The sequence below is a fragment of the Podarcis pityusensis genome, assembly GCF_964106645.2.
Source record: "Podarcis pityusensis genome assembly, chromosome: 3".
In the NCBI taxonomy this organism is placed as follows: Eukaryota; Metazoa; Chordata; class Lepidosauria; order Squamata; family Lacertidae; genus Podarcis; species Podarcis pityusensis.
Genome location: NC_138026.1, coordinates 87,007,858 through 87,030,624, shown reverse-complemented (window position 1 = coordinate 87,030,624; position 22,767 = coordinate 87,007,858). Strand labels below are relative to the sequence as shown.

Here is a 22,767-nt window from a genome sequence, read left to right as displayed (position 1 = left end):
ATCGTCAATGTATCGTAGGTACAAGAGAGGTTTGTTTTGTTTTGTTTTGCATTATTCCAACTTAGCCACAGACTAACAGGATGGCCCTGGAGAAATCCCTCTCAAACAGCCTCTTTTCCTCAGCCTCTAAAACTAGTAGCAGTAGTAACTGGAAATAATGGACTTCTGTTAGGTCCAGTTACACTGTAACACTACCTGCTCAGAGGAGACCCATTAAAAGAAATGGAGTTATTATTATTATTTATTATTTATTGAATTTATATACCACCCTGTACCTGGGGGTCTCAGGGCAGTTCACAGAATAAAATCAAGACATAAAATCACAAAACACCCAACAAATATAAAACAACTGAATAGCGCCCCCCCTCAAAGAACACACCTTAAAAGGGCATAGGATGTAAATTGGATCAACCAAAGGCCTGGGTAAAAAGAAACGTTTTTGCCTGGCGCCTAAAGGTGTATAATGAAGATGCCAGGCGAACTTCCCTGGAGAGTTACGGTAGTCATGGGTAACTTAAGTTACCTATGATTTCACAAGGTCTAACTCTGAGTGCAACTTAGTCAGGTGCAACCCTTAAAGTTAGATAAATTTGTTAATTTTTTTTGCAGCGACGATTTTGCTTTGCTTCAGATGTGAGGGCTGGAGCTCAGTGCCTGCAAAAGGCCCCAGGATCAATCCTTAGAATCTCCAGGTAGGGCTGGGAAAGATTCTCTGCCTGCCTGCTGCTGCCAGTCAGTGTTGACAGTACACGGCTAGATGTGGCAAAAGTCATGATGCCAGCAAAAGGCAGCTACCTAGGTTCCCACACAGTCATGACATCTCTACTAATTAGTCTGAAACTTCCTAAAAATAGAAATGGCAGTCTCATCTCCACAACCAAACAATTCAGTCCTTGGCTTTCCTGCTGCTGCTGCTGCCAAGCACAAGGGGACAGCTACTTACAAACACATGCCAAAAATGCCAATGCACCATCTGTTTGCACACTAGTTCATGTGCAAATAAAGCATTTGCATATTATTATACTTGCAAATGTGATTATATTGCAAAAATAATAAGGGCTAAAAATAATGTTAACAGTTGAAACACTTATTTATAAAGACATGAAAAAATGACTGAGAAACTATTGTACTTAATATACCCAACTGTCATTTCATCTCTTTTTTTTATGACTATGACACTTTAGACTGGAAGCATTTGATTAAAAGGGATTTGATGCAAGCAGCTTATAGTATATACAGCAATGAGGAATATGAGAACTGGAAGTAAAATAAAAATAAAAAATCTGCTAGACCGCAATGCATAAACTAATTAATGAGCCAACAATCCTATTTGTTTATGTCATTATAGGCATTCATATCCTGCCCTTCAAATATATTCTTGGCCATCTTACAATACAAAATCAAGTAAACAGTAAAATCATTTTTAAAACATGATTTGCATTGTTACAATTTAATCAGAAATAGTGATGTCAAGAATTCCAATGAAAATGAGAATGGTAATAGAAATTACTAGTGTTCACTTGTATGTCCCAAATAAGTTCAGGTTCAAGCAAACTTACTTGGAAAGGAGGATGACACAGTTCTGTGCTCTCCGGCCATCGATCACAGAAAGCTCTTTGACCTTTCGGGTGGACAGGTACAAATCTTCGGTTGATCCCATTTCCTTCTATAAATAGTTTTTAAAAAAACCATGAAAATCAGTGCCATATATTTTTCCTCCTCCTTTTTTTTCTGCCAGTGCAGAAGTGCCACTAGCTAGCCAGTGCTCCAAGCCCAAAGAGTTGAACTTGTGTGGAAATCCATCTGAGATGCAGGATTGTAATGAAAGGGAAGATTAAGGAAGCCTAGGGTAGATTTTTCTGTCCTAGTTCACCAGCTAAACCAGAAACATTTACTTGCAGATAATGGCACATTTACAGACACTGAGGATTATGTGTGTGTTTGTGTGTGTGCCTATGTCTAGATGTATAAGGTAGGTCTGTTTCTCCTCTCTTTCCCAGCTCTGTAAACAGGATTGCCTGTGCAGGTTGAAGTTTTATAGCACAATTCATTTTATACCACAATATTTTTTTTAAAAAAAAGAACTAAGGAAAAAACCACATGCATTATGGTGCTGTGCATGCCCTGGCACCCCAAGAAACACAATGTGTCCCCAAAAAACCAAGCAATGCTAAATCAGGTACCAGTTGTGGACTACAAATAAATAGTGAACCTTGAATAAAATCTCTCCGCTTCTGCCCAAAGAGGAAAACACCGGGCAGGTTCTTTAGAATGGAGCAAGATACATGAAAAGGACAGTGTTTTTCCATGCTCCCTCCCTCCCTCCCTTAAAATTCATGCAAGGAAATCCTTATTATCTCCTCTCCACCTGCTAAAGTGCAAATAAAAGTGAAGGGTTTCTCATGCAGTAAACAGTGTCGGTCGTGCATCTGCTTCTGCTGAGTCTGCTAATGTAAACAGTGGAATAGAACTCTGAAAGTCAGACAGAGGACAGACAGTACTCACCTGCTTACAGGAAGAAGGAGGGTTAGTTAGCAGGTCCTACTCAGGCAGGGTTCGAAGAGAACAGAGAAGGAAACATGCCAACAGTTAGCCACAGCAATAAAAGGCACAGAGCATTTGGGTTTCCTAAGTGATTAAAACACTATGCCAGCAAAATGACTTTTTTTTATATGAAAAGAACCAAAGAGGAAATACATCCAGGTCTGTTCTTCTCTCGGCACGTACATAAGCAGTGAGCTTGCATATTTTGTGCAAAAATACTGCAGACAGTAATTATCAGTGCAATCCTTTGCACATCTGCTCAGAACAGCTGGTCCTATTGAGTTGAAGAACTGCAGTCTAAGTCTCTGAACTCCTTTCTGCAACAGCCATATAACCACTATTTTAAAGCAAGGAATGAATGCACTGAATAGCCTAACAAGGATTAGTCAGGGAGTTCAAAGTAAATTCTACTCAAAACTAAGCATTTGAGTAATATTGTCTCATCCTTTTATAACTAACAGCAGATACATTTCTAGGGAGGGGAGAACAGACCCTTTGTCTTTTCAAAGGATGAAGGAGCAGTTTGATATAAAGGACAGTGGGAAGAGACATATTAATACCATATTAATTGCACTGAAGAAAGAAATGCTTCATTCATGCTCCCTCTCAAGAACAAAAGAACTAGGATTTGCTTTGACGTTTGAATTTGGATGCATTTGTTTAAAGTTTAAAAGTCACAAATTCGGGTCTAAGTAAGTTTTATAAGCAGAGATATCCACAAGCGTTTTGCCCCTTCAATGCCCCTTCCTGGTGCATCATGATAAACTAGGATGTCTTCACATAACCACCCACCCCATTACATTCAAAGCAGGAAGTTTCCAGGTTTGGAACAAGCCAGGATCTTAAACTGCAGTCTTAAGAGCTGCAATCATTTGCACGCCTCTGCTGTCTTTCCTTTACCAAAGGCCCAGAAAACAATCTTAGGGTATGGAAAGGAGGTGGCAGTAGATGTTCTCCAGGTCCCAGCAGAGGACTGTAATTGGAACCACAAGTCTGCACAACATTTCTGTCAAGGATTCTGGGACTTATAGCCCCAGCTCCCAGTGAGATTAGATGCCCTGCCAGGGCCTGGGGATCACCCAACTGCCTCTACAGCCTTGCTCTATCCTACCCAAAGGTAGGTTTCTGGGCAGGAAAAGGTGAGATAATGAAGGGCACATTTGCGAGAATCCTTTGAGCTTTTTTGTGAGCATTCAAACCCATAACCTGCAAAAAAAATTGAACCTTTGCACACATCCAGTTGGAACGCTTACAAAGGCCTGGCCCCTTCTGAACTGAGCAGAAAGACACTCATGAACTCCTGGCCAAGGGGGCTAGAGATTAATCTCAAGTGGCGCCGAGAGACAGAGCAGACTGTGTGCTGTCGGTGGCAAGTTGTACTGACTGGCAGGAGCTGTGCCAATTAGAAAACAGGGAAACCCAAGGCAGAATGGAAACTGAAGTTTCCACGTTAATTCAGAAATGGCCAGCCAAATCTTCACAACTTTCTTGTCCTCCAAAAAGTGCATTTTGCAGAGATTCACACAAATAAAATGGCCCAAATCCAGGGGGAACTAAGAGGTGTTGTAGTCAGGGAAGTTTATGGATTTATTCACTAACAGCTTTCATTGGTTCCATGTCGTAATAGCTGGAACAGGAGAAAATGTCAGAGGATTTAAAATTAGAAATAGCTCTTTTTGTATTTTGTTTGTGATACCACACTAAAAGGAGGAAAATACATATAATAGGGCCCACCACTTTATATTATTGGATAGGAATTATTTAGGTTACAAAGCACCTTTGGGCTGTCATTTTAACAACAGCAGGCTGTTTCAAGACAACTGGAAGAGACCATGTTTTCGGAATACATTCCAATAGTTACGAAAGAATTTGGGAAGCAGGATGGGGGGAGGGCAAAACTCCATGGTACTGTTCTAGCTGAATTTCATTCATCAGAGGCAGACAGAACGCAGGTGACTTGCTTTCCAAGAAAAGGAGACAGAAATGCTAATAAACAGCTGCTGTTAAAATAATGTTGCTAATGTTATAATCTGTAACTCATTTGTTGGAAAGATAAAGAAAGGGGGAAATAAATGAAGTGACCCCCCCCCCCCACAAGCAAAACTAATCCAATCTCACTACTGAAAGTTCTAATTGCTCAGAAAGTTTTATTCAAGAGGAGTGGGGTTGCAAAAGCTAATGCATAACAGAAAAAAAGAAAACACAAAATCAGTAGCACTGGATACAAAGATCAAGTATGAGAGAAGAATAAGAACCACAAGCAAGCTACAGGTTCAAATAACTGCTTGCTTGCTTGTTCCTTTATTTTGCACTAAGGTGAGATGCAACTTCCTGCCAACCTAATAGTTCGAAAGCACATCAAAGTGCAAGTAGATAAACAGGTACCGCTCCGGCGGGAAGGTAAATGGTGTTTCCGTGCACTGCTCTGGTTCGCCAAAAGCGACTCAGTCATGCTGGCCACATGACCCGGAAATTGTACGCCAGCTCCCTCGGTCAATAAAGTGAGATGAGCGCCGCAACCCCAGAGTCGGCCACGACTGGACCGAATGGTCAGGGGTCCCTTTACCTTTACCTTTACAACTGCAGAGTTTAAAGCAGGTGTAGTCAACCTGGATCTCTCCAGATGCTGTTTGACTCCAACTCCTATCAGCCCCAGCCAATGGTCAGGAATGATACTAGTTGCAGTTGAGCAACATCTGAAAGGCCACAGGTTCCACATCCTGCTTTAATCCAAGATAATGTTAACACAGCTGCTTTATTGGACTCCTGTCTTTAGGAGGCTGAGGTCAACATCTAGCATCCCTGGGAAGCTGCTGAGCCACTGTCATGTAGACCACTGCCAATGACACCTCTGGGCCGTGCTTTACATTATTTCTCAGCCTGCTGCTCCAAGCAAAACCAGATGGCTTGGTTGAGGGCCCATCTCCCATGATTGCCCAGTGCCTCTGCACCATACTGATGGCTGCCACCAACACTAGGTGTGCCCAACAGAACTCACTGATGGAGGAGGGAGCCAACTGGAGGGAACTTTGCTCAGTCCTGCCCCCTTCCTACCTGCAGCTGGCCTTGCTTACTTTGAAATCTATGAGAAAACAGTCTCCACTGCTTGCTCCTCTCCATTGGTGCACCCAGTCCTGGAAACTATTTCTGCAAAGAAGCCCAGGAAGCTCAGGGTTTAGAGTGACAAGAAATGAAAGGAAAACGCCTTACCTGGTGTCTCTGATAAGCTGAGAACATTTTTTCAAAATCCTCTAAATCCAGCATCTTGAAAGCCCTTAAATCATCAATTTCATGCCAGATTGTGCCATGTATCTTCTCCTACAGTCCAAAGAGATACAGAAACATTCAGGGAACAAATAACAATGAAGGCTTGAAGCAGTGTGTGTGTGAGAGAGGGGGGGGGGGAGAGGGAGAATTATTAAGGTCAAACCCCAGTTAAGGTCAGCAGGAAAAAGGCAGAGGGAAATTGTGCACTTCAGAAGCATCAGATGAGTGAGTATCATTATGTAGTCTTCTCCCAATCCATTTAATTACAGTTAACACTGTAACATGTAACACTAAACCAGAAATGGTGGCTTAATGCTCAAGTTCTCTTCATCTGCTATATTCTCTAAGTAGCAAAACAAGCCAGGATCCATCACTTAACCATAGCTTCCCATTGCACTGGGCGGGATTCACCTACTGAACCCCATCAGCAGGCACCCTGTGCTTCCAACTTGCACCATGGGGCTTCCCTCCCCCCCCCCATACCTGTGTCCCCCCCCCCCCATGTTGGGAGAACCCCCCAGAACAGCACAGGGGGAGGAGACTGGTATGTTCTGTCTAGGAAGCTGACATTCTTGTGCAGACGGGACATCTGTAATAGTGCAACGTTGAATCCCACCCATTGTGGAGCCAGAAACTATGGTTAATGGCTTCAAAACAAGACAGGATATGGAAGCCATGTTTTTAAAGGTGCCTTATGAATCCACGCTTGTTTGGAAGCCACTGAGCCTTGCTTCTTGTTCTGCACTCTAAAATCTGCTTGCAAAAGAATTTCATTGCAGTTTTTTTGTTTAACTGTGAAGTGTCCCCAACGTCAATGAACAAAGGCACTGTTAATGTAAAATTGTTAATTTTGTGCTAAAGAACTGGAGACTTTAAAAAGAACACAGAAATGTTCATGGAGGGGGGGGGGCTCAAGGAAATCACATTGGCAACAATGATGATTTTCACAGCATGTGGTGTCTTATGGTCCCAAAGAAAAGATTACCAAAGAGACCTCTCAAAGGCTCCTGGCCTGAAAGTTCCTGAAGTGCACTCACGCAACAAAGTGCATTAACACTTCATTATTGAACTAATTAGGAACAGCCTCCATTTCCCACTCACAGTCATTAAAAAGAGCAAGAGAAATGTGTTATGCTGGAAAGGAAACACGGGAAACAAGTTGATGGTCAGGGCAAAAAAAAAAAAGCAGAGCCTTTTAAGAAATAAGATGATTAAAGGAAGGAAAAGGGTTTTTTTTTTTAAAAAAAAAAAAAGAAATACAGAAGTTAAAAAAAAAAAAGCACAGCAATGTGCATTTGCACTGTCTTGAGGTGGCTGGTCGGTCTGCAAAGCTGTACATCCTTATCAGTGCTTTTTTAGCTGGTATGAAATACCATAACCTCTTTTTTTTGCAGCCCATGGCAGTCATTTTATGCTGGTACCCACAACACTTATCAAGATATGAGTGCTCGCACTCATCAAAAGTGCTGGTCCTTATCCGAAGTGTGGAGCTGAGATGACCATAGTTGACTGTGTGCCCCTAGATTATTGGAGCTACTTAGAAGTGCATCAGTTTTTCTGGGAGAATCCTAAACATTTTCTTCATGGAGCGAGAAGCTCAAAAGCTGAACTTTGGAAAACTAAATTTTCCATGGGAGCAATGCTTATATTCATGAGACAGCACAGGTTCCACCATGAGAGTTAAGGAAGACAAACCAAACCATCCTTTTGCTATGTCTACTACTGTCACCAAAACTTCATTTTTTTCTCTGGCTGTCTCCACTAAATAGCTCTTTAACCTTCCAGAATTGGCCCAACCTATTTTCAATACTGGGTAGAATAGCATGTCACTGAATGACAAGGCCTCAGACCAAATTATTCTAAACCGAATTATGCCTTAAGGAATTATGCCTTACTTTAGTAAGGCAACAAGTTAAGCAAGTTTTGGGGAAGCAATTTTAGGAAAAAACCCCACTATTTTTACCATTTGAGTAGTACAAATGAAAAAATAAACAGATATTATTGGCTAAATTTATATTTCTCTCTTATTGCCTGGCTTGACCTTCCTGTGTAAAACTTCCTGGTGGAGGGAAGCCTCCCATTCCCGTGCTGACCCTTTTTACTCATGGGAAAATGGATGGCTGGCACAGACAACTTCCTTACACCGCATTCTCATTGCTCAGTTATGGATTAAGAAATTTATAGCTGCTTTTCATCAGTCAAAATGACTGAGTATTGCGAGTGAAACAAAAGATTCACCTAATGACAAATTATTCCCTTAGCTCCAGAAACATAGTTATGGTCGCTAATCAGCAATATAAAAATACAACAAATTCTTGTTCTTTTTGTTCTTTTTAAAAAAGTTACTTCATCTGTGCATCATTCCATTTCCCCGCTTAATGAGATATTTTTATTCCATGTGAACCTTGGAGAATTAGTTATCTGGCTTCTCTGCTATGCAAAAAGTTTTAGTCCATTATGAGAAATCAGACCTGTGAACAAAATTTCCCAGGACTCCCCAGAGATTGCCTAAGACATAAAGCAAAAAGTATTTGGAGCACACGCAATTAACCAGAGTACATCTTTATAAGGAACTGGCCCTGCAGAGAGGATTTGTTTCTCAAATGCATTGTACAATCCCATTGCCTCATGTCACTGTGCACTGACATACTTGAAATAAAGTACAGTCCTCTGGGAGAGAAACCAGAGATAAGCGAAGCACAGAGAATGGTCATAGCAGGATCCCTCCCTACAAAATGGTTCGTTTCTATGCCCTCTTGTTAGCAAACTGCATCATAAACCCAAACCCAAGCATGCAGTCAACTGCCCTAAATGCACTAATCTCTGTTTTGCCACGAAAAGAGAATCAAGGAAAATGGAATGAATTTTGAACAGGGGATGCAAGGCCTGTTCATGATCAAAAGAACATGCTGAAGACTGTGATTTATCATTCATTTTTGGCCTGGCTATAGACAGCAAAAGAGACTCATTGCCAAGTCTTTACTTTTTTACAGTGCAACTGGCTATTTCCCTGGCCGAAACCATAGACAAGGAATGGGGAATCTGTGGCTCTCCAGATGTTGTTGAGACTACTCTTCCCACCATTTCCGAGCACTGGCCATGCTGGCTGTGGTTGATGGGAACTAGAGTCCAATGGCATCTGGAGGGTTCACCATCTCTGCCAGAGACCCTTCCCTCAACAGAATATCCTTGTACCCAAGCAAATGACACATTCCAGGTTACTGTGAACTTTTGAAGGGAGTTCTTGTTAGGAAATGGGACGTGCTTCTTTCACTGAAAAGGCAGTACAAGTTTCAGCATAAATTGTTCTTCCTTGCAAACTCTGAATTCGTCAGGTACATTCATTATGCACAAAGTCCCCACAGCTATCCACAAGCATTGCTTTATTTTGTTATTTCCATGTTCTTCATCGTGGCCCTTCGTTTCAAGTGTCTTTGTCTCCAAAATTCCATCCATCTAGGGCAGGCATGTCAAAAGTCCATTTCAGGGGCCTAATGCGGCCTGCTGGTCAATTTAATCAGGCCCCTGTAGCAGTATATGTCCTGGAGTAAAATTGTAAAAAAAAAACCGCACGCCCTCACGCATTTTCACTTCATCAAATCTGGCCCTCTTTGGAAAAAGTTTGGGCACTCTAGGGGTTTTATTTGTCATTTTAGAATCTATGAGCTGAAATGTATGCCCTACATTTCCTTCTGGTAAGCAAGCAAAACATTTATTCCAGAATGCCGAAGCATTTCAGTTCTATTTCTTAAGCGGCCAGGTAGCCAATGTGGTGCCTTCCACATGGGGTTGCCGCAAAATTCCCCTCATTCTTGACCATCAGTCACGTTGGCTGGGGTTGATGTGAGTTGGTGTTCAATAATGTCTGCAAGGCTCCATGTTGGCTGCTCCTGGTATTAAGGTTTCTAAAGAGTCATTTCATAGAAGGTGTTAACCACAGGCAAGTTAGTGCAATGCTTCCATGTGTTCAGTATCAAATGTTTCTGACTGAGTTAATGTAACAAAAGTAAGGGTGTCAAGGGAAATTAGCGAGTTGTTGCAGTTTTCTCCCTGGAAACAAAAGCATCCTTCACCCCAGCTCTTTTTGAAGTCTTCCTCTTGCGGCCCAAGAGCGATGTAAATTGAGCAGCTTGACAACAAGAACTGGAAAACATTTCCACATCTTTAAGATAAACAATACAGCTGTATTTTCCTCCTTTGTTAAACAGTGACCCTAATAAAAGTCCTGCAACCCTACATTGTAAAAAGTTAGGCTTCCCACTGCGAAATCCAGATTTCTTCATCAGTTATCATTATTCCTGTTAGGCTGCACAATCTCAATTAATTCCTTGGAATAGCCAGTAGGAACTGGAATAGACATCTGCCAGATGCCATATGGTGTAACACTACTCTCTTATTTTTACCAGTCATAGAAGATGGGCTGGTGGACCAAAGGCTGAACCAGAGTTTAAGTTAATATTTGTGAGGGCCAAACTACATGCTGTGCTTCAGATCTGTGGGCAGTATGCAACTAAATAGTTTCATTAGAGCAAGGGTGAGCAATGCCACAACAGGATTTCCTTCCCTCTCCTCTCACCTACCGCCATCCCTAGATCTGTTCTGAAGAGTTGGGGGGAAGTCCAGGTCAGATTTACGGAATGTTCAGGGTGAGGAGCTGGAGAAGGGGAGAATGCTCTGTTGTGCAAGGAGCAACTCTTGTGCTAATATAATGCTCACCGTAGTGCTACACAGAATACAACCCTATGTTTGGATCTTCCTACATTTTTGCTTTGACTGAAATGCAGCTGCAGGAAAAAAAAACCTCCCTCCGTTGCTCACAGCTGAAGATCTAAGAAAAGGTTTCCCAAACTTGGGTCTCCAGTTGTTTTTGGACTATAACTAGTGGTCAGGGATGATAGGAATGGTAGTCTAAAAACAGCTGGAGACCCACATTAGGGAAACCCTGATCTAGGAGAAGGGTTACTTATCCCTTTCTTCAGTACTCTCTCTTCCATCTAAGTTGCCCCCCCAAAACTGCACCTCATGGGAAAAACAACAGTATTGTCCTCCCTCCCCAGGATAGCAACAGCTCTGGGTGTTATGCATGTTCTGATTTAGGTAAGGGAAAGGGGTACAAGGGGGAAAAAAAGTAATTGGTCATGAATTTTTCAAATTGCCTTCTTTGCTCTGTGGTGATGGTGGGGTCTCAAGGCCTCTGAAGTTTTGAAACTAAAATCAGCCCACCACTTTAAAGGGAAAAACAAGCTGTGTGAGTTGAAGGGCAGTGTCATGTGATGCTGTAGCCCTGTACCACTTCAGATGGGACAGTGAGGGGATGAAATAAATTCCCTCCCACAACATTAAAAATAAACACCCCACAGCACATGGCCTGTACAAAATACAACACAAAGAATAGAGTGTGATAGCTTTTTAGTTAAAGCTAAAGAACCACCACCTCTGGAAACAGCAAAGCATTCACTAACCAGAAATATTAATCATGGCAAACGCTTATCATATCCTCCCAATACTATTCTTGCAGGCCCCAAAATAGCATTTGCATTCACCTCTGAAGCCCCCATTTATTAGCACAGCTGCCTCCACTCTTAACCAGAGGGGAGGATAAGTCTGTGGTGGCTGCATGCTAAAGAGAAACACCTGTGTGTCCCTCTCTACTTTATTTTCCCCTCCCACTAGTGTGTGTGTTTGTGTAGTTGTTACATCTTTCCTTCGAAGCACTAAGTCCTGTGTTCTGAAAATGAAAATAAATCCCTGTCTTACATTCTCTCCCACAGCCCCACGTGGCTCTGACAGACAAGCACAGGCGGAGCAGCAAATACTTCACTTCATCTTATTTTAAAAGAAATGGGGGGGGGGGAGAGAGAGAGAATTCTTGTGGCATTCCAGAGGTCCCAGGACACTCATTCCAAATGCCTGAGTTGAGTCCTGAGTGACTTGGAGTCTAAAAAAGAGTGTGGATTTCTAGGCAGTCACCCAAATTCAACACAGACGCTGTTCAATCTGTGTGTTTTTTTCTTTTTCTTTTTTTTAAAAAAGAAAACAACAATGCCAAGAGAGAAACAGGGGTAGGAGGGAATATAGGGGTGGGAGAGGTTACAGATCTTGGACAGAATGAATGTGCCATGCAAAAATCAGTCTGGAGACTCCTCCAGAAGGATGTGCTATGAAGAGTTTTACTAGGGTTGGGAGAGAATAGGGTAATTGTATTCAAGCATGATTACATAATGCATAAGCTGTCATCAATATTGCATTTTTCTTAGAAATCATCCCTGCAACTATTCAGCACTTCACACACACACACATACATCTGAATCAACCTGGTCCTTTCAAAGAGGGGGCATGAATAATGAGGAAGGAAGGAGAAGCATTTTACACTTTATCTTTGAAACCTTGGGGCACTTGAACATTTTCTTGTCAGGGGTATGAAAGATTAAGTTTCTAGAACCACCAAATGTAATGAATTTGATTGGGAGATTTGCAGAACTTCAAATCTCATCAACTCTTGGTCAGGAAATGATGTTCCTGGGCATGCTCAAATGCATCCAGGCTTTAAGTAATATGCTCTCACCTTCAGAAGAGTATGCTTGCCAGAAGGAAGGGTGGAGCCAGGAGCAAAGCCCATTATGAACTAGGCTGGAATGTGAGACTCCACTTATAATGGAACTACTACTTCCAGACTGGCGTATGTGCATGTATATATGTGTGTGTGTGTAGGTTGAGTCCAAATGTCACTCAATCCAAAATCCATCAACACCTCTTTTAAAATGTAGAGCAATCCAAAGATGCCAAATATAAAATTAATACAATTGCCAAGGTCTTTCAGTGAGCACCTGTACGCTCACCCACAACATTTTGCACCTGAAGGTTATTCAGCTAGAAATTCCTTCTCAGGCAACCAGTTTAATAGCAATAACCAGACAATATACGGTAAACCTAACCAACAGTCACAAGATCTACACAGAATGGCTCTCCTTCCCCTTACCTCGCTCAGCTTGGCCCAGTTGAAGGACTTCAGCGGATGAGACGGCTGTGGGGTTGATTTCTTCTTCAGACTGGGCCCAGTGCCGCTGAAGGTGGTGGCGGAGGAAAGGGGAGGCATGCCCATGTTGAAGAAAGGCGGTGCTCCGGGAGGTGGAGGAGGTCCTCCTGGGGGAGGAGGTGGAGCGGGCGGAGGGGGGCAGCTGGAGAACGGAAGTGGTGGTGGAGGTGGCGGCAAAACCTCCGGAGCTTGTAGAGAAGAGGCAAACGGGCCACCAGGAGGTAGCTGAGGAGGGGGAGGGAAGGAAATGCTGCCCCCTTGCTGGAAATAAGAAGAGAACATTCTGATTAGTGTTGCATCAAAAACAGGTCCATTCTCAGGCCAGATGGTTTGCGTGTGAGAGGGGCAGTTTCTGGCATTTTCAAAGGCAGGAGGAAATAATTTTGGCAAAATCCACTTCCCTTTGTCTGTCTATGCTTGCCACAATGTCAGTGCTTCTCAGTGCTGGGTCATGCCGATGGCCCACCTAGTTCAACAACTTGCCATCACAGTGGCCAACCAGACGCCCATGGGAAACCTGTAAGTGGGACCTGAGGACGAGAGAACTCTCCCTCCCTTGGTTTTCAGGAATACTGCTGCCTCGGACCATGGAGGCAGAGCATAGCAGCTCAGTGGCCTTATCCTCCCCACAAGGCCTCCCAAGATGTAGGACTATTCAGGGAGGCATCAGTGGAGGGGAGGGAACATGGATGCAGCAAAACAAGTTTTGAAAAAACATAAGGCAGAAGCCTCTGCTGATACTCTTCTGGTATGGTCTTCACCTCTGCAATGTTTTTGTTATATTTCCCCTGCTGCCCCCCTCAAAGATGTGCTTTTGACTTCTCAGGGTTCCTCAAAAATTGTCCACTGCAGAACTTCTGGTCAGGCTTTAAAGCTAACACAGACTAACAGCAAATATAACAGGATGTCAGCCTCATATGGGAGTTCTATTCCATCCTACAACAGCAGGAACGTTCTGAATTCTTACATCAGGCAAATGGCTGCTGGGGAGAGGGACTTTTTATGGTAGTGTCCAAATATGGAACTCCACCTTCATATCCATTTCTCTGGCACCATCTCTGTTATCATTCAGGCACCTAGCAAAATCTGTTCTGTTCCATCCTGCTGTTGTGAGTGCAGGGGCACAGGTTAGCCACCTATGCATTAGAGCAGGCTGGAGACACCCCAAGACAGATTAATGGGCAGAGAGAGTTGGGGTTACTTACAACTAAACACAGCACTTACCTTATGGTACAGCATAGGTATAGGTAAAGGGACCCCTGACCATTAGGTCCAGTCGCGGACGACTCTGGGGTTGCGGCGCTCATCTCGCTTTATTGGCCGAGGGAGCCAGCATACAGCTTCTGGGTCATGTGGCCAGCATGACTAAGCCGCTTTTTGACAAACCAGAGCAGCGCACGGAAACGCCATTTACCTTCACACCGGAGCGATACCTAGTTATCTACTTGCACTGCGTGCTTTCGAACTGCTAGGTTGGCAGAAGCAGGGACCGAACAACAGGCGCTCACCCCATCGCGGGGGATTTGAACCGCCAACCTTCTGATTGGCAAGCCCTAGGCTCTGTGGTTTAACCCACAGCGCCACCTGCATATTGTACAGCATAACACATGCATAATCCCACAAGGAATAAACTAAAACTGAAGCGATGAGCAAAATAAAATAATGGAAAGCATTTGATGTGTGGCTACTGATTCCATTTTCTTTATCAGAGGACTTACAAATCTTTCAGCAAGGGTATAACTACTTGCAAACTTTTCTTTCTCTTTAGAAAAGGGCAGATGTACAAAATTAGAACTTCACTGTATCTCTTGTGTTTGTGCATGCTATGGAAGGAGAAGAAAAATATCTGTATCCTACCGAGAACTCATTGAGTTGAGTTACAAGGTCGGTCATTTGGTCCCGGGTTTGACGTAGCTCCAGAGATTCCTTTTGCAGTTTGTCCTTCATTTTGTTCAGCGTCTTCATCATTTCATCTTTCTCCTGGGTCTTTATTTCACATTCCCTTTCTTTCTTCTCTAGCCTACTCATCAGCTCAGCATGCTCTGCAGTGGAAAGAAGACCAAAGTGCGATGAATGATTTCAGACAAGCTACTCAGTCAAAAGCCATGAATAAAGGGAACAATGGGTAAGAAACATAATTGTAAACTTCCAGACATTCTAAAGGCTGATTCTTGATAGCTCAGTTGGTTAGAGTGTGGTGCTAATAACACCAAGGTTTGATTCTTGTATGGGACAGTTGTGTATTCCTGCATTACCGGTGGTTGGATTACAGGAAACTTTTTCAGCAGGGGGCCGGTCCACTGTCCCTCAGACCTTGTGGGGGGCTGGACTATATTTTGAAGGGGGGGAAATGTATGGATTCCTATGCCCCCCAAAATAACCCAGAGATGCATTTTAAATAAAAGCACACATTCTACTCATGTAAAAACACCAGGCAGGCTCCACAAATAACCTAGAGATGCATTTTAAATAAAAGGACACATTCTACTCATGTAAAAACACTCTGATCCCAGGACCATCTGTGGGCCGGATTGAGAAGGCAATTGGGCCAGATTTGGCCCCCTGTCCTTAGTTTGCCTACCCATGGATTAGATGATCCTAAGGGTTCCTTCCAACATCACAATTCTATGATTCCATGATTATAAATGGCTTGGTTTGAGGAGTTGCATTAAAACTAGAAGGTAACCTGTAGCTCTCCAGGTGTTGGATCACAGTTTGTCTCATCCCTGACCACTGGCTACTTTGCCTGGGGTTGACGGGAGCTGGAGTCGAATAATATCTGGATGGCCACAGGTTACCCACTATGATATAGATGCAGGTACAGTTTTTGATGAGAATCAGCAGGTGTTTTCTAATGAGGAGGCATCCCAAAAACTGGAAGCTTTATCAAAATGTCGGAATCAGATTTGCACTCAAATGCTAGCTCACCCAGTAGGCAACTGGGTTAAGTCACCTATCCTTTAGGCACAATTCACATCTATAAAATGGGAACAATAGTGGCCTACACAATCATGAATCCCTAGAACCCTATCATTCCCTCCACTGCCTGGAGATCTGTGGTTCAATCAGATTCCCCCTCTATTATCCAGAGTATAAGACGGCCACATACCTTTTCGGAATTTCTCTGCCTGATCTCTCCACTGTTTCACTTCATTCTCATTTACCAACCTGAATGAAGAAGAAGAAGAAGAGTTTGGATTTGATATCCCGCCTTTCACTCCCTTTAAGGAGTCTCAAAGCGGCTAACATTCTCCTTTCCCTTCCTCCCCACAACAAACACTCTGTGAGGTGAGTGGGGCTGAGAGACTTCAATGAAGTGTGACTGGCCCAAGGTCACCCAGCAGCTGCATGTGGAGGAGCGGAGACGCGAACCCGGTTCCCCAGATTACATGACTACCGCTCTTAACCACTACACCACACTAGCGTGGAGATAAAGCCAGATCAGCTTAGATCTATACCCACGTAATTAAATATAAATATTCCTAGGAGAATAGGAAAAACCAGCTAATTTCTGGTGGGATTCATTCTCAATACTATTACTAACCTACTAAGGTAAAATTAACATTCTCAATGTTAATGCAAATTGTACCAGATGAAAAGGTGACATTTATCCACAAAGAACGGTTATCTCCATGCTGATGAAATGTCATATAAAAGCAGGCCTTGTCCTTAACATGCTGCATAATATTCGGCTATTGGCAGTTAGCATGCTTCTTACATTTTAATGATGTTCTTGACATTGAAGTTCTCCAAAGGAGCTATATCAGGATCATCCCCTCGCTCATCCTGAAGAACAATTTGCTGCAGTATCCTGTCTAACAGCTGCCATTGTTGAAACGTCCCCCCATTTCGTTTATCTGCAACGACAAATGCCAGTGAGGAGGTGCATCTAGATAAATGGCTTTGATGAAAATCCCTGAAAAAAATTCATTGAATGCTAAGACTGAGCCCTTCTTGATGACTTGGTTCCTATTGTGGTTATTTCAGCCATTCTGACCTTTGTATGTTCGCCATTCATTATTTTAGTGAGTTCCCTTTAGAGCCACATTGGATGTGATCATCAGGCAGGAAGAGGAAGCAACAGTGCAATCCTAACCATATCTCCACAAAAATAAGTACTATCTAGTTCATTGGGGCTTAAATGAATTCACTTTGAAAGAGAACTTTGTGGAGATGCCCATCAGCTCCTTTATCTTGTGTTCAAACCTAATTTCTGAAACCAGCTATAGTGGATTAGGAATCTCATATTTGCTACTGAAACCAAATTTCTGCTTCAGTGGAAAAGATGACCAAATATTCCTGGAAGATATTGATCCTACAGCAAGCCTTTGTCTAACTGTACTGATTGGAAGCAACTAATCGGCTATTACTAGGCCATTCAATCAGATGGCTTTCAATCCCCATATTTGCATCATATGCCTCAAAGAGAAATTACTAATTTGATTTTCTAATTAAGGCATGGGAACTTTCTACTTATCCATTCCCAAGCAAAAACCAAGCCTTTTCTGTGAAATTCCCACTTAATAGCAACAAGAGTTTTCTCTTTTTTAAAAAAACAACTTCATTCTGTGTCAATTAAAGGTGGCACCTGTTTCTCAGACCCTGAGCACAAATGTCCTTTCTTGCCTTTCTTAATAAACAATAATTTAATCAAGAAGGATTTGGTTTCCAGTTGGACAGCATCCATCTACTACTTTTTAAAGAAGAAGTGGCTGCTTCATGTTTGGAGACCTTAAGTGGAAACAAAGAAGAATAAGAAGAAATATGAGAAATCCCTCATGCAAGCATGCAAGAGGCATTATCACAAGGACATGCTCCAGTCAAACAAAAGCACTCAAAGAGAGTGCAGTGCAAGTCTAGTGAGGGGTGTGGCTTTAGGAAAGGCCCAAGAACCGGACAGAGAGGCCTGGAGGGCCTTATTCAGACTCTAGGCTTGAGATTCCTCACCCTTGCTGTATACTAAGCACCTACTCATACTGAGTAACTCATCTGGCTTCTTTCACCAGCCAATCCTCAAATACTTTCAAGAATATTTTCAATGGTCATATTAGAGACTTTCATATGAATGGACTTGGCTAGTTTTCTCACTAAACAACACAATGGAAAGTAGGGCTCAGGAAAAAAAAAGAGTGGATTGACTAGAGTTCCACTACAGGGGAGCCCAATTCTCTAAAGCTCCAGAAAGTTAAGGATTCAACAAGCCATACTTCTGTCATTCAGAAAAACTTCCCAATCAGGGAATTCTGAGTACCCACAGGGAGAAGAAATATACTCACAAGGCATTTGCAAACAGTGCTGGAGTACAGATAGTAAATATGGATAAGCATCTGTGTGCTTCAACCTCTTCTTGATCATCTCAAACATCTGCGAGGCACTCTTTGTGTCAATATGTGCCTATAGCAAAATGAAACATGGGAAGGTACAGAGTAAAACAAGAGAATTCTCCTGGTTTTGAAATCCTATGAGGCATCTAGTATTAAAATCTCAGAAGGACTGAAATGCACACCACCATTTGTGAAGATATGCTTCAAACTGAAAAAGAGGGGGAAGGAGGCTTGGCAGTCATGGGTTACTGTGATGACAAATTGAGTCTAAGGCAATTAGGGACAGAATATGATTTACAAGGCAAGACATGGGGATGGTTGTTGTTGTTGTTTAGTCGATTAGTCGTGTCCGACTCTTCGTGACCCCATGGACCAGAGCACGCCAGGCACTCCTGTCTTTCACTGCCTCCCAGAGTTTTGTCCAACCATCTCATCCACATGGGGATGGTACAAGCGCACATAATAACACCTTGCTTTCAGCAGCACCAAGTGGTGTGTGTATATGAGGATGAGCTGCATGCTGAACACAAGAGGTAGCCTTTTTGTATCACTGAACACTGAGATTTTGAAGGTCAATTCAGCTCAGTCCATAGTACTGAAGGAGCTAGTTCCTCACTGCAACATGTCATGCTACTCCACTTGCCTGAGAGAGAAGGAACCTGACTTTTGGTGGTGCTACTCCTACCCGGGAGATAAATTTTGGAAGGATGGTGGGGGGGGACACAAATCCTGTTACACCCCATGAGAACTGCCCTGTGTGGTTCTACACAACCAGTCTTTTTCTATATGGAATAAATGCTTTATAGCTGACAACAGGAAAGGTTAATATGCATCAAAAAATTATATTGCTTCTGCAATTAAAAAAAAAAACCCACCTTAAACCTAAGGGACAAGCAATAAAAGCAGCATAATTCCATAGCTATAGTGTTGACTGAAATCATGAAAGCACCATACATTGTTGTTTTGGTGTGCTATTTGTTGCTTGTAAAAAAAGAGAGAGAGCGCTTCACTGGAAAATAAAGAGCTAATCTGGGGCAGGTGCTTGGCTCAAAGAGCAGGGAGCTGTCCACTGGGACTCTATAATTGATGGTGCTGAATTTAGAAGCTCCATGTATGGTTAAATAACAGAAGTTTACATCATAGAGTCAAGAGGGTATGAGACCAGAGTCACTCCAAACATCTAGCTTGTAGGAACATTCAATTTATCCCACAAAGAAGCATCTTCCAGCTCTAAGTGAGTAAAGTCCAAGATAATCTAAAAACAAGACTCCAGAATGTAGGCAGACTATAGGTCCAAAAGACAGCAAAAAAGCAACAGCAACAGATGGAAGGGGACCAATCTGATGAGCCAAGCCAGTAGCTTCCATAACATCCAAGTCCCTCTTAGAAGACAAAGTCCAGCAACTGGAGGAACGTGTAGCTACGCTCCAAAGAATTAGAAAGCTGGAGCTCTTCTTGGAAGCAACAGAGCACACCGTCTCCACCAAGGAGGAGACAGGGGACTCCCCTGACAAGGAGGCTAGTTCACCAACACAGGAGCCAGATATATGGAGAAACGTGACTCAAAGAAGTAGGAGGCCCAGGGTTCGCTCTGATTGTTTAGAAATACACAATCGCTTTGAGGTCCTCTCCCCTAGCATGGAAGACGAAGAGCAGACTCCATTTGAGGATCTCTCCCTCATTACAGTCGATCAGGTATATGAAGACGAGCAGCAATGTCAGTCCTCAGGGAATGTGCAGGTGACCTTGGAATGGACAGCTCACGGAAGAACCCCGACCAGACCTAAGAGGAGGTGTGTAGTGGTGATAGGGGATTCCCTACTGAGGGGAACAGAAGAAGTGATCTGTGGGCCTGACAAGATGTCTCGGGAAGTGTGCTGTCTCCCCGGGGCTAAGATCCAAGATGTAACTGAACGACTGCAAGGAATCATAAAACCCACTGACAAATACCCCCTCCTCTTGGTTCATGTGGGAACCAATGACACTGCAAGCAATAGCCTCCAGAAGATCAAAAGAGACTACGAGGCTCTGGGCAGGAAATTGAAGCAATTATATGCACAAATTGTCATCTCATCTGTCCTCCCAGTTCAACAACGTGGCCCAGGGAGAGAGGGAAAAATAGTGGAAGTGAACAGCTGGCTTTGCAAATGGTGTAAACAGGAACGGTTTGGATTCTTAGATCACGGACTGCAGTTTCTTGAAGATGGACTTCTGGCAAGCGATGGGCTGCACCTCACAATGGTTGGGAGGAATGTTTTTGCCAAAAATCTCAGAAACCTCAGCAGGAGGGCTTTAAACTGACTAATGTGGGGGAGGGAGACAGTGCTCCTGAAGGGTAGGAGTCCATCAATTGATGAAGATGATCATCCAAATGTCATAGATCAAATGGAGCAAACAGCACACAGACCTAGTGGCGGGAGGAAAAAATCCTTAAATAAGAGACACGGGGGAATGATTAATGGACTTCAATGTCTGTACACTAATGCGCAAAGCATGGGAAATAAACAAGATGAGCTTGAGCTCTTGGTACAGCAAACTAAATATGACATAATAGGCATCACTGAAACCTGGTGGGATAAGTCCCACGATTGGAATGTAATAATGGAGGGATACAATCTATTTCAGAGAAACAGACCAGACAAGAAAGGAGGAGGAGTGGCGTTATATGTCAGGGATGTGTATACCTGTGAAGAGATCCAAGATTTAGAACCTCAAAGCCAAAGTGAGAGCATTTGGGTCAAAATTAAGGGAGAGAAGAATAACAGTGACCTCATTGTGGGAGTTTACTATAGATCCCCAAGCCAAACGGAGGACATAGATGATGCCTTCCTGGAACAGATGGCCAAGCATGCAAAAGGAAGGGAGATAGTAGTAATGGGGGACTTCAATTACCCGGATATTTGTTGGATGTCAAACTCAGCCAAGAGCATAAGGTCAGATTCCTCACTGGCCTTGCAGACAACTTCATTGTCCAGAAAGTGGGAGAAGCAACAAGAGGAACAGCCATTTTAGATCTGGTCCTAACCAATGTTGATGACCTGGTTAGTGGGGTAGAAGTGGAAGGATCATTAGGCGCGAGTGATCATGCTCTTCTGAAGTTTACTATACAGCGGAAAGGAGCAGCCAAGCATACTAGGACTCAATTTCTTGACTTTAAGAAAGCCAACTTCATAAAACTTAGGGAAGTGCTGGGTGAGAACCCATGGACAGTAATACTAAAAGGAAAGGGAGTTCATGATGGCTGGGAGTTTGTTAAGAGGGAGATAGTAAAAGCACAACTTCAGGCAATACCAATGAGACGGAAACATGGAAGGTGCCTAAAGAAGCCAGGGTGGCTATCTAAAGAACTTTTAACTGAGTTAAGATTAAAAAAGGATGTGTACAAAAAATGGAAAAGGGGGGAAACCACCAAAGAGAAATTCAAACAAATAGCCAGCACGAGTAGACACAAAGTCAGAAAAGCTAAAGCTCAGAATGAACTCAGGCTTGCTAGAGAGGTTAAAAGCAACAAAAAAGGCTTTTATGGGTATGTTCGTAGCAAAAGGAAGAACAAAGAAACAGTGGGGTCACTCAGAGGAGAAGATGGTGAAATGCAAACAGGGGACACAGAAAGGGCTGAACTCCTCAATGCCTTCTTTGCCTCAGTCTTCTCCGATAAAGAAAACAATGCCCGACCTGAAGAATTTGGAGCAAATGATTCAGCAAAGGAAACACAGCCCAGAATAACTAAGGAGATAGTACAAGAATACTTGGCTAGTTTAGATGTATTCAAGTCTCCAGGGCCAGATGAACTGCATCCAAGAGTATTAAAAGAACTGGCAGATGTGATCTCAGAACCACTGGCAGTCATCTTTGAGAATTCCTGGAGAACAGGCGAAGTCCCGGCAGACTGGAGGAGGGCAAATGTTGTCCCTATTTTCAAAAAGGGGAAAAGAGAGGACCCAAATAATTACCGCCCAGTCAGTCTGACATCAATACCAGGGAAGATTCTGGAGCAGATCATTAAGCAAACAGTCTGTGAGCACCTAGAAAGGAATGCTGTGATCACCAATAGTCAGCATGGATTTCTGAAAAATAAGTCATGTCAGACTAACCTGATCTCGTTTTTTGACAGAATTACAAGCCTGGTAGATGAAGGGAATGCAGTGGATGTAGCCTACCTTGATTTCAGCAAGGCATTTGACAAGGTGCCCCATGATATTCTTGTAAAGAAGCTGGTAAAATGCGGTCTTGACTATGCTACCACTCAGTGGATTTGTAACTGGCTGACTGACCGAACCCAAAGGGTGCTCATCAATGGTTCCTCTTCATCCTGGAGAAGAGTGACTAGTGGGGTGCCCAAGGGTTCTGTCTTGGGCCCGGTCTTATTCAACATCTTTATCAACGACTTGGATGATGGACTCAAGGGCATCCTGATCAAATTTGCAGAGGACACCAAACTGGGATGGGTGGCTAACACCCCAGAGGACAGGATCACACTTCAAAACGACCTTGACAGATTAGAGAACTGGGCCAAAACAAACAAGATGAATTTTAACAGGGAGAAATGTAAAGTATTGCACTTGGGCAAAAAAAATGAGAGGCACAAATACAAGA

At 43.0% G+C, this 22,767-nt stretch overlaps 1 protein-coding gene across 6 annotated transcripts in view; it reads right to left on the bottom strand.

Moving 5' to 3' along the window:
- Positions 1-22,767, bottom strand: part of DAAM2 (dishevelled associated activator of morphogenesis 2) — a 216,907-nt gene that overhangs the window by 42,238 nt on the left and 151,902 nt on the right. For 5 of the 6 annotated variants that reach the window (XM_081000107.1, XM_081000111.1, XM_081000109.1 and 2 more), the window contains 8 exons: positions 18,124-18,241; positions 16,566-16,704; positions 15,957-16,015; positions 14,705-14,889; positions 12,791-13,108; positions 5,755-5,862; positions 2,506-2,541; positions 1,560-1,666 (listed from right to left, as the gene is read on the bottom strand). In XM_081000107.1, the coding sequence (XP_080856233.1) occupies positions 1,560-1,666; positions 2,506-2,541; positions 5,755-5,862; positions 12,791-13,108; positions 14,705-14,889; positions 15,957-16,015; positions 16,566-16,704; positions 18,124-18,241 (1,070 nt within the window). The remainder of the gene's footprint in view (positions 1-1,559; positions 1,667-2,505; positions 2,542-5,754; positions 5,863-12,790; positions 13,109-14,704; positions 14,890-15,956; positions 16,016-16,565; positions 16,705-18,123; positions 18,242-22,767) is intronic. The other variant, XM_081000112.1, reaches the window with a different exon arrangement.